Source organism: Mus caroli, unplaced genomic scaffold (assembly GCF_978045245.1).
Source record: "Mus caroli unplaced genomic scaffold, Mus_caroli_1 scaffold_15, whole genome shotgun sequence".
Lineage (NCBI taxonomy): Eukaryota > Metazoa > Chordata > Mammalia > Rodentia > Muridae > Mus > Mus caroli.
Genome location: NW_028227270.1, coordinates 83790504 through 83803138, shown reverse-complemented (window position 1 = coordinate 83803138; position 12635 = coordinate 83790504). Strand labels below are relative to the sequence as shown.

At 45.0% G+C, this 12635-nt stretch overlaps 1 protein-coding gene across 2 annotated transcripts in view; it reads left to right on the top strand.

The window, feature by feature from the left end:
- Positions 1-10759, top strand: part of Ly86 (lymphocyte antigen 86) — a 67677-nt gene extending 56918 nt beyond the window's left edge. The window contains exons 4-5 of one of the 2 annotated variants that reach the window (XM_085830757.1): positions 7281-7333; positions 10296-10759. In XM_085830757.1, coding sequence (XP_085686883.1) covers positions 7281-7333; positions 10296-10403 — 161 coding nt within the window. In that variant the 3' untranslated portion in view covers positions 10404-10759. Of the gene's footprint in view, positions 1-7280; positions 7334-10291 lie in introns of both variants that reach the window. The other variant, XM_021180863.2, reaches the window with a different exon arrangement.
- Positions 10760-12635: the final 1876 nt, after the last annotated feature.

The window sequence follows — 12635 nt, the reverse complement described above, 5'->3', positions numbered from 1 at the left end:
AGGCCTTCTCTGTATGCAGAGAGTTCTGGGGGATTATGGTTCTGAAGGCATCTCCATTTTATTTTCTCCATAGTTGTACTATGTTCCCACCAAGAGTGTGTAAGCATTCTATTGTCTTCCAAAAGAGTAGACAAGTAGACAAGAAGTAGAAATGGCACTAACGGGGGGAATGAAGCCATTTTGATAGAACTACACAGCTGATTGTATTCTACCTTAAAGAAGGAAATCTCATCATTTTTAACAGCATGGTTAAAACCAGAGGACAGTGTGCTAATCGGAATAAGCCAGAGAGAGGATTGATGAGGCCTGGTTTCCTTTACATATGTAAAATAAAAGTAAAAAAAAAAAATCCAAACTCATCAACTCAGACAGGACAGATTTGTTACCAGCCAGGACCCAAGAAGTGAAGGGTGACCTTGGTCCAAGGATACTATACTAAAGTTAAAGTTAATTTTTCTCACTGCTGTGATCAAAAACCTAACACAAGGAACCTAAAGGAGGAAGGATTTCTTTTGGTTCACTATCCATGAGATACAGTTTATCACAGCATGGAAGGAGGGGTGTGGCCACATTACATCCACAATCACAAAGCAGTCCAAGATGCATGTTGGAGCTCTGCCCTCTTTCCCCTTCATTTTTCAGTCTGAGATTCCAGACCATAGAATAGCTCAGTGGCTACCTCAGTTGACTCAGTGTAAAAACTTCCTCACAGATGTGCCCGAAGGACACTCCCCTAGTCAGTTCTCCACCCTGTCAAGCTGACAGCATTACCCTTCACAGACACAGACTTCCAGCCGTAAGATGGACCAGTTTTTGAGATCTGACACACAGTGTGAAAACTACACCTCACAGTCCTATCTTATTTACTGGAAATTTGCTGACCAGATGGACCTTAGGAGGAATGACACTAGGAGTGTGTGGTTATGTCGGGTAGCTTTAAATGCCTTAGATAGACACTTAGTCAATATAGCTTGGGAGAACCATTTTGCCCTACTGGCCCAGCAGGAAGGAAATGATTTCAAAATGTCAGCAGTTGTTGGAGGTGACAGACCAGCACTGATACCCACAACCTGACTCATATGTCACCTACCTCCATATTTGCATCTTTAAGAATCTCCACACAGATAAAGCTAGGTCCTTGACTATGTCACAGGAAAGAGTCAGAGTGACTGAAAGTGAGTACGTTTATTAAGCAGAGCTAGTACACACTGTAGATTTACAGTCCGGTGTTGAAAAGGAGGCACAAGGAAGAACAGAGATCATATCCACAACATGAATGTGGGCTTCTCAAAAGAAAGGAAAGGACTGCTTACCTGCTGCCGTTAGTTTGCTTTCTATTGCTATTATAAACATCAGGACCAAAAGCCACCTGAGGAGAAAAGGGTTTATTTCATCTTACAGATTAGAATGCACCATGGAGGGAAGTCAGAGCAGGAACCCACGTCAGGAACCTGGAGGCAGGCACTGGAGCAGAAGCCATGGAGGAAGACTGTGCAGTGACCTGCTCTTCACACTGACATTCAGCTACTTCTCTATGCACCCCAGGACCACCTGTCCAGGGCTGGAACTGCCAGCAGTGGCCTAGGCCCTCCCACATCAATCAGGAATAGGGAAGATGTCCCTCAAAGACTTGCCTACAGGCCAATCTGGTGGAGGCGTAGTCTCCAGTGTGATTCCTCTTCCCAGATGACTCTAGCTCATAGGGTGTTGACAAAACACTCCCCAGAACAGGTGTCTTTACAGCGGTTACATCCACATCCATGGGTAATTTTATAGCTTTCTAAGGCTCACTGTTGCAGCTTTAGAAGTCCAGGTGTTTCAAATGGCTGCCCTGCCAAGGCAAGAGAAAGTATAACTGGAGAGTCAAAGCAGAGAGGAAGTACGACCAGGATGGGGTGAGATGCCTATCGCAGATTCAGACTTGGAGTCCACGCAGCAACAACAGCTACACCCAAGACCAAAGCTGTTGCACATCCAATTCCCCTTAAGGATGTCAGTGGTCAACCATAAAATAAATATGCTGGTTTCAAGCCCTGAGAAAAAGTCTGAGTGAACACATAAATAAGGTCTGAGAGCTGTAGCTCTGCGATCAAGCACTTGCTTCACATGGGAAAGCCCTCTGTTCAATCCCCAGCATAGCACATAAACATAATAGTCGTTTTAAATAAAGCCCGTCTTCTGCATAAACTAGTAGGCTTGGCATCATAATTGTTAGCCTACACTAACAGTGTTAAAACACTCTCACTCTAGCAGTGCTTAAATATTAAGAAAGTGGAAGAATTCTAATGAGGGCCTAGGAAGGCCTGAGGAAGGGTACAAAGGCTGTCAGTCAAGATCACCACTCTGGGAGTGAAGCTGTCCAGTGGCCTTGCAGAACTGGGTCTACCTGAAAGGAGATCTGGAAATGAAAAAGGACAGGGTGTAAGAGAAGGATGAAGCCAAGACAAAGTTTCTGATCAAGGCTCCAAGTTTAATTATTCAGCACTATGTTTGTATAGGGAAAGCCCACAGAAACAAAGCACCCTTTGGTTCAGCTGGATTGTGTTGCAAAGCAAGCTCAATGGGCAGTCTACTCCTCAAAGCTCCTGTAGGAAATTACAAATGCAGCAGGTCTTAAAACCACTGTGGGTCTGTTGAGCCTACTCAAGGCTGGGGGAAGGGCACATGGGAGCACCACCATGCTGGGAGCACCTCTGCTTTCAAGCACTTTCGCTTGCTCCAGCCTCTGCGTTGGTTTCAGAGAACAAAAAGATGGAGCAATTGGCTAAGCTCCATGGAATCTGCTGTAAACATGGCTCTCCTACCCACCAGCAGTACAAAATGATTAACTGAACCTAGCAAGGACTAGACCAGTGCAGCCAGAACTAAAGACCTTGAAATAGAGCGTTTCAGTGTACTGGTTTCTCACTGAGGTCATGAGAATCACCCAATAAGGGCTTACTCCCACCCATTCTGTCATTACTGAAGAGAGCTACAGAGGCAGTACCAGGACCAGATGAGCAGGGACACTATGAGCAGAGAGGCTGGGATCAGTGTGGGCCCTGGAGACCAGGGGTGGTCAAAGGAGGGAACAGAGCACAGACCTTCACCCCAAACCCATGTCTTCCAGATCCTGTGGAGCCTTGGTGTTCCTGCCGTAAAAGTCAGTTTCTGGAGTAGGAGTGGAGCTTCGTGGTCCAGCACTTGCCTAGTAAACATGATGTCAATCCCTCGCCCAACAAAAAGGCAATCAACTTAAGTTCAGTTGAACTAAAGTCAGTTTACTCTCTTTAATAAAGAGAGGGGGAAAGGCCAATTTTTAGAAGTTTTTCAATGAGGGAAAGGAAGAAATAGGTGAGAGTATCCTGGGAATCTTTTTATAGTATAGAGGGTGAGAATGTTAATTAAAGGAATCTCAGAAACAAAGAGGGCCTGAGAAGGGAAGGGAAGAGAGTTTAATTTTAGGTGTTGTTTTGTCGAGCTAACAACAAAAAGTCACTTCCCTGAGTTACTTGCAGCTATTCTCAGGGGCTTCGTGGACCCCAAAAAAGCTCTAGTTGAAAGCGTGAAGCATAGAAAAACCAATTTAATGAAAAGCTCTCCCAAAGAAGGACCTGTTAGGAGTGAAGAAGAGCACAAACTGGCAAAGCCCTGGGGCGTTAAGTGAGCATCAGAGAAGAACAGGTAGCATCCGAACAGTGTTCTTCAAACAGCTAGATCCATCCATGTTTGAAACTGAAACCGTGAAAAAGAAAAGCAGATGCTGCTGCACAGACTTTCCAAAACTAGGTGTCATCGCAGCTGTCAGAATCCATCAAGTGAGCCTCCCGTGAGCTGGCTAACAATCAACTAGTGACAACTGCCATTATCCCTCCCGAGGACCACACTGCTGGATGAGGCTACAGCCAAGGTCTCTAGTCCTCCTTGAGCCCTGCTGGAAGATTTCTATTTCTATTTTGTGAGTCCAGAAGCTGAGTGCCAAGATTGCCCACTGTCACTTTGCTAGTGACAAAGAGATCTGGGTCTGACACCCATCTATCTCTGCATCTTAGTGTTGGGGATTGGTTCCAATGTTTTGAATTAATCCGACCCCCAAATCAGGAATTTGTGTGTCCAAACACTGAAGGTTCTTGTCCCCAATTGGTTTTTGATCAATCAATAAAGAGCCAACAACCAATGGATGGCCAGGCAGACTAAAGCAGGACCTTTAGATTTACACAGGCTAGGGACTGGGAGAAAGGAAGAGAGAGGATCGCCATGACTTGGGGGAGAAGGATGAAATGTAAGAGCTGCAGGAGAGAAAGCCAACCAGCCATGTAAGAATTTGGGTAAGTGACCACTGGCCACTTCCCAGATTGGACCTGGGATAGCAAAGGAAGCTTTAGAAGTCTCAGGAGTACTGGAGGGGAGCATTTGCTAGCAGGGGAAGGTTTAAGAGTTCCAAACCTTTGAGCTAGTCACAGTATATCAAAAAATTAACTGATGTGTGTGTGTGTGTGCACGCACGCTGTCCTTCATTTTGAGTATACAAAGAGCTCTTGGACAGGTGTGTGCATGCAACCTGCCAGGAGTCAAAGTGGTGTAGCAACTACCAATACATCTTAGCTCAAGCCATTTGCCCTGGGCCACACAAGAGCAATAAAAAGATATACAGTATGCATACCCACAGGAACCAAGCACAGAGAGAAAACATAAGGAGGATAGTTTGGAGGTGGAAGGGGATCAGCAAGAGGGCAGCGGAGAAGGGAGGGAACTTGGGGGTAAATATAAGCAAAGTACCATATGTATGTTGTAGGCATGAATCGGAATCCAGAGGCACCTGCTGAGATTTCTAAGTCCAGGGACACTAGATAGTTTTAGCAATGGAAGTAGCTTATCAACAAGAAAGGCAGGGCGGGAAAAAATGAATGGCTCAGTGGTTAAGAGCATCTCCATCAGAGGAGCAGAGTTTGAATCCCAGAACCCAAACCAAGTAGCTTACAAATGCCTAGAACTTGAGTCCCAAAGATCTAATACCTTTTTCTAGCACCAGTAGTCACCCTGGAAAAGACACACACACATGCATACACAAACACACTCACATACACACACTCACACATACATGCATATATAGTCAAACACATAAATTTTGTCTTAATATGAGAAAGAAGGGAGAGTCAGAGACAGAAACAGAGGCAAACAGACACCTTGGACTGACCCCCAGGCCACTAGATTCTGACTTTTCAGTTGTTCACATAGCATCTACCTTCCGTGGCTTTTGGAAGTATGTTCTCACACGTGCTGTCTCTCACATGTATCCCTGGTAAGGAATGGTCTCAAGTCTTTCAACCAGTGGCTTCTTGTTGTTGTTGTTGTCATTGTTTCCCATGTTAATCATGATGCATATAGACCCCCCCTCCATCCAACTCTCTTACCACAATATACATATGTGAAAATGGACAAATCATCTGGCAATGGTACACCTGCACTCACAGTACTTGGAAGGCTAAGGCAGGAGGATGAGAAATTCAAGATCATCCTCAGCTTCTTAGTAAACCCAAGGCCAGCCTGGATTATATGAGACTGTGTCTCAAAATAAACTGACAAACAAAAAGTCATGGTGTAACCGATTATTTTTTATGCTAACTAAAAACAAGCAGTTGGTCTGTTTTTTAATTGTTTTGTTGTTGTTGTTGTTGTTTTAACTTTTTTTCAATTCTGGATTTTTCTGTATAGCCCTGGCTATCTTAGAACTTGCTCTGTAGAACTTGAACCCAGAGACACACCTGCCTCTGTTTCCCGAGTAATGAGATTAAACGTGGGCACCACCACCACCATTTAATGTGGCTTCTAACGTGACTGAGATGGGAGGCCTCTGAAGTGAGCAGAAGAAAGAATGAAAATACTCTTCTTAATTCAGTGATGGAGCCGGGCGTGGTGGCGCACGCCTTTAATCCCAGCACTTGGGAGGCAGAGGCAGGCGGATTTCTGAATTTGAGGCAAGTCTGGTCTACAGAATGAGTTCCAGGACAGCCAGAGCTACACAGAAAAACCCTGTCTCAAAAAAACAAAAAACAAAAAACAAAAAAAACAAAAAAAAAAAACAAAAAAAAACAGTGATGGAGTATGTCTTAGGTAGGGTTTCCTAAGAAGAAAAGAAGAGACACCATGACCAAGGCAACTCTTATAAAGGACAACATTTAATTGGAGCTGGCTTACAGGTTCAGTGGTTCAGTCCATTATCATCAAGGTGGGAGCATGGCAGCATCCAGGCAGGCATGTTGCAAGCAGAGTTGAGAGTTCTGCATCTTTTTTTTTTTTTTTTTTTTTTTTTTTGGTTTTTATGAGACAGGGTTTCTCTGTGTAGCCCTGGCTGTCCTGGCACTCACTTTGTAGACCAGGCTGGCCTCGAACTCAGAAATCCGCCTGCCTCTGCCTCCCGAGTGCTGGGACTAAAGGCGTGCGCCACCACACCCGGCTCGAGAGTTCTGCATCTTGTTCCAAAGGTAGAAAGGAGGAGACTGGCTTCCAGGCAACTAAGATGAGGGTCTTAAAGCCCATGCCCACAGTGACACACTTCCTCCAACAAAGCCGCACCTACTCCAAGGCCACACCTCCAAATAGTGCCATTTCCTGGGCCAAGCATATTCAAACCACCACCAAGTATGATGACCAGGAAGACAACCACCATTATGCTAGGAACCTGAATTCTTTGCTCTTCTTTTCTTGAAAAGAGGACAGCTGATAATCCACTGTCTTCAGTGTGTCCGGACATAGTGAAAATGATGCCACACGGCTCCTTCAGCAATAAGTAGTAACAGACACTGTATTTAGAGAAGAGAACAAAACAAAGCCAAAAGTGACTACAACCCAGCCCTTACCTGTATCACAAGTATTGGGTGTTTCTCCTGAGACTAATGTCGTGTCTTTGAGTACCTGGCCACAGATCTCAAAACATTTCACCCTGTATTTCCAGCACCAGTCTAGACTCTTGACCTCTCAGTCAGCCAGGGTCTTTCCACGACCTGCTTGCTTCCTTCCCGCACTTCTCACTATCTGGACAGTGCTCCATCCAGAGGTTTCTGTACTGTCAGCCTCATCACTGGGAAGCAAGAAACATGTACATGGGCAGAGACTATTGTTCATCAACACCTGAGGTCCATTTGAAGTCAGGAAATTAAAGCTTTTATATCAATGGCTATTCTTATTTTATTATCCAGACTTGATCTACATCTCTATGGCCACAGATGATATGATAACCTTATTTGGAGGGTTGTTTTAAATGAATGAATAGCATTATCTGTGATCTATATATTTTTCAGAACAGATATACTATGCCGGCCCTGTCAATAACCCTGGACTTGATGTTCCACAGGTAAGGTTTCTTGTTTTGTGTTGTTGTGTATTATTGTGTTGAAGAGTTGACTTTCAACTCTTGGAGGAGAAAGAAAAAGAGAAAGAGGAGAAGGAAAAGGAGAGGGGGGAAGAAGAGGAGGAGGCAAAGAAAAAGGGGAACTAGACTTACATAATAAAAGTGTTGGCACATGCCACAATTAGGAGGCATGCTAACACGCTGACTTTGATGCTTCATGAACCTTTCGGTTGAACCAGAACAAAACCTACTGGAGTTGAAATTCTGGCATCTTGTCCACAGGATCGGGATTGTGTGGGGGAACTCCATATGGCTAGCGTTGTGTGGGGTGTGTAGGAGGCAACTAGCTTCTGGCAGTCTAGAGAAAGGAGAGTTTACAAAATCCCAAAGGTTTCAATGGCCCACTGGTTACCATGCCACACTATGACTGCCAAGCTGGGATGTTAGCCTGCTTCTGTTTACTGTACAATGTATAAAGATCAGGGATAGGGAGATAGCTCAGCTAGGAAAGGGCTACCTTGCAAACATAAGGATCTGAGTTTGATCTCCAGAGCCCATGTTAGAAAAATCCAGATGAGACAGTATAGGCTTATAATCCAAGTGCTGGAGAAGCAGAAACAGGCAGGCTCCTGGGACCTGAGGGCCAGCCAGCCTAGGGGGTTTCAGCTCAGTGAGAGATCCTGACTCAGAAAAAAAAAAAAGGAAAAAGTTAGATAACACACGAGGAGTGACACCCACGATTGTCCTTAGCCTTCACAGGCATGTGCACACACAATTATATGTGTTCCATGTGCACATGCATCTGCACACACAAACATGACCACATGACACATGTGACCAAAGAATAAGGGCATAAACCCAGCCCACCTCTCCAGAGTCTGGGATATCCAGGGTAAAGGGGGCACATCTAGGGTCTCCTTGCTGGTGAGGACTCAGCACATTAGGGGACACAAGACATGACATTCAAGGATAAAGGAGTCAAAATTTTTATAATGCACCCACTCCCAAGAAAACCCATTACTCCTTAATCTATTAGTCCATAAACGAATGAATCCACTCACAAGGGCAGATCTCTTTTAAAGATCCCACATCTTCTGATCTCACGCTGGGGATTGCGTCAACAGACTTTATAGCAGGGACAGTCAAGCCAAAGCATCGTGGCCCATCCTGAGCATCCACGAGCAAGACTCAAAGCCAAGACGAGGATTTCCCTGGTGCCCCTTGAAAGGAGAATCTGGAACATCATAAAAATGTCATTGCTCACACATCCTGCTTTCAGCTTCATCTTTTCAGGCGTCTGAAACATGAAGGAGAGACACTGTCTCCTGCATAAGGTGTCTCCTCTGCTCAGTTTCAGCTCTAAGTTTCTTTCCCTCCTCTCCCACCCTGTGAGCTCCGAAGTCACAGAGTCCTAAACAGACCCACTTTGGTTTCCACAGGAATCCTCACAACTGGAATCTCTCTCCCTCCCTCTCCAGAAGTCTCCAATGGTCTTCTGCCTTTCTGTGAAAGGCACAACTTCTTCCAGGAAGGGAAACTCAGTCTCTCCCTGAGGAACTCTCCCAGGGAGCTTTTACTTCACATCTTTGCTACTTGAATGTTTTTCCCCTCCTCGTTTTTCTCCTGATACCCCACTAGAGACTGATGTAATAATTGCTAGCAATTGGATTTCATTTTGCCTTGCTGGCATTTTACAATCAGCTACCCTTCCCAATCCCTATACAATGAAGGCACAATCAGTGGAGGGAGGGCTCTTAAAGTCATAGAAGCTCTTTGAAAGGAAATTTACCCTCAGAAATAGATATAAAGAACATTATAGATGTTACTCATCTATACAGGATTACAGGATTACATCCGCTAAACTCTGCCTGAGTTGAAAACAGTTTAAGTGGAAAATGCATTGACTCCATCCAGCCTGCAGAACCTCATAACTTAGTGGCAAGATACCCAGGAGAGTGCCAGCCATTTGATCATGTCTTCTCATGACTGGGCACTGTGACTCACTGCCACTGCTCGGTGAGGAAGGAGGTTTGAACTGCATGCCACAGGCCTGGAAAAATGAAGATTGAAAATGCCAAGTACAGATGCTACTGAGCCTCTTTTCGTCTGTTGCCACTGTAAATAGAGCCATCGTAATCGGGCACCATACTGTAGTCAACAATATATAGTCAACAAGCCTGCAGTGCTTGCAGGATACTCCTTGCCTGCCTTCTTCAACCAGTAATAGTGCTCCTAGAGATGTAGCCCAGAGGAAGCCAGGTGTCCTGACCCTGGTTACCTCCTCTTCTGCGGCCTGTTCGTGGGAAGTAGACACCAGAGAAGCTTCTAACCCACACCCAGAACCAACAGAGGACATACACCTTCCCCACAGGCCTATGTAGCAGAACAACTGGGGGCCTTGATCCCAAGAGGGGCTGTCCACATTGGCCACAAACAGCCACAGTGTGCCCAGGGCCATCAGCTCACAGCTGGCTGCCACACAGCTTTGGAAAGAACTTCTGCCCAGCTTTTAGGAAAGGTTCTGGTTTCCTAAGAACTGTTAGTTGAGGGCACTTTAACGGAAGGCCTACTCACACCCTGTGAGTAGACCCCCAGAGATGGGCTCTGAACTGATGGAGGTTTCTCTTTAGCCAAATTCTTCCCACTTGGCATGTACAACCAATACCTTGGTTATTTTTCTGAAATATATTTATTTATTTACTTATATAAGTATGTGGTATATACTGACTAGTGTGGTTGTGTATCATGTTGAGTGTCACACTAGATTGTCAGAAGATCCTCACAAAGACAAAGAAGTCTACACAGGTTCAGTACAGAAACTTTTTGCGAATGTTTTCATACTATAGTTAGTGGGGTGGGCAGATACACGATCCTTGAGGAGAGAGGGACATGCTCTATTTATTAAGTAGTTGGTGGTATTGTGGGTCGCATGTCCTAATGTGTTGCTTATGTCCCTTACAGGGAGAATACCAGCTCTTGCTGGAACTGTACAATGAAAACCGTGCTACTGTGGCTTGTGCCAATGCCACCGTCACCTCATCCTGAGCATGGTCTGCAAGAAAATGCACAATAAACTCAATCTCAGGGGATCCCAAGGTCCCTGGACTCACCTAGCTGCAAGAACCACTGATGACCAAGAGAAGTTTTACAAAGAAATTTCTTGTGGGTCACTCTTCCAACCTTAGCTCCAGGGGCAGATGTTCCCAGGCCCAACAGATGTAATAAACCCTCAAAAACTATCTATTTCTGAGGACCCTGAGTAGTCTTGAAGCCCTATTGTAGCACCTCTCCTTATGTAATTATGTTTCATCAAAGCTACTTCCTTGCCTGCTCCTTAGCAACACTTCCTTGAAGTTGCCTGGGATGTAAAAAATAAAATAAAATAAAATAAAATAAAATAAAATAAAATAAAATAAAATAAAATAAAATAAAATAAATGATAAAAATCATAAAATAAAATCTGCCCTGCACCTATTCACTGTGGCTTGCTCAATGACTGTAAGTACTGCCTGCAGTTAAAGAGATGTTTTCTTCAGATACAAGTGTTGGCCACTGGTGCTGCACAAGTAACTCTCAGAAAGCCAGGATGGTGGCCTCCCTAAAATCAGAGCTCTAAGTGTCATAGCTGCTCCTGGGCCCTAAGACTGTGACCAGGAGAAGCTGATGAAACCCCACCAAGCGTGACATCGCTGTGCCACTTGTTAACCTATTCCTTTATCTTCATCCTCTATGTCTGTCACCCTCCATCTCTGTAACAAATCCCTAGGATAACTAACTTACAAAAGGGAACTGGGTGCTTGGCTCACAGCTTGGCATGTTTCCGAGGGTGACCGTGGCCCTTCTGCTTTGACCTTACAGCAGGAGTGTGTGGCAGAGTAAGTCAGGGCTTTAGAAACAGTGTTGAAGGTTCCTGAGTTGAGAGCAGACAGGAATGATAGCAGTGGATCCATGCTGCTCACAAGAAAAGACAAAGACAGCCATGCCAGGCCTCGGAGTGAGCCTCTAACTACAGAACCATTCTGCCCTTCCCCGCCCCCTCTCTCTCCAGGCATCTGCCCCATGCCTTTCTCAGTGCATTCCTGAGAGTGAGAAAAGCCCTCAAGAGACTTGTGCACACTCACACTCCCAACAGCTCAAAACAACTGTCACAGGCTCCCAGAGGCAGGAGAGGGTCCCAGCCATCTTTCTCCCATTGCTTTCCTTAAAGCTGACACCTCTGTGAGTTGTGTGGTGTGTGTGTGTGTGTGTGTGTGTGTGTATGTATATGTGTGTATATGTGTGTATGTGTGTATGTGTGTGTGTAGTATGTGTGTGTACCTGTATGTGTATGTACATGTGTGTATGTGTGTGAGTGTGTGTATGTATATGTGTGTATGTGGGGGAGTGGATGGGTGGGTATGGGTGTGTGTATGTGTGTGTATGTATATGTGTGTGCATGTGTGAGTATGTGTATGTATGTGTGTATGTATATGTGTGAGTGGGTTTGAGTGTGTATGTGGGGGGCCGTATGCATGTGTATGTGTGTGTGGGGTATGTGTATGTGTATGTATGTGTGTGAGTGTGTGTTTGTATGTATGTGGGTGTGTATGTATGTGTGTGAGTATGTATACGTGTGTGGGGGGTGTGTATGTGTGAGTGTGTATGTTTGAATATATGTGGGGGGTATGTGTAAGTGTGTTTAGGTATGTGTATGTATATGTGTGTAGGTGTGAATGTGTGTATGTAGGGGGTGTGTATGTGTGAGTGTGTGTATGTATATGTGGGGGGTGTGAGTGTGTGTGTGTGTGTGTGTGTGACATGCACACCTCATGTCAGAGACATAGACATTTATTCAGATTCTCTAAGTTTGGGTTAAATAGGGACTTTCATTTGCAGAGCTGACCCTGATCAGGGCTGCATGAATGCACTCACTATTTCACTAAGAATATGATTTGTGAGAAAAAGAAAATATTCCTCTGTCCCTACATATTGACTTTCCTAATGTCATACCTAAGCCTTGGCTTTCGCCATGAGTTTCATTTTTGCAAGGTGAGTCAAAATGCCAGCAAGAGTCTCTTACAAAACACAACTAGACCTGGTGGGAGGAATGGCCAGGCCCACTCTGACAGAAAGCAGTACCAAAGTCCGGGTGTGGTGGGCAGACGACTGAGGGTTTTAAGAAGGGGTTCCCAGGAGAGTGGACCTCCCACTTCTCATGAGAAAACAAACAAAAAAATTAAAGCTTCCTTCTGCAGCACACAGTGACTGCTACAGGGACCCACAGCTGCTAGAAACACAGAGGACTGACTGGGTGCCTGTCCCCAAC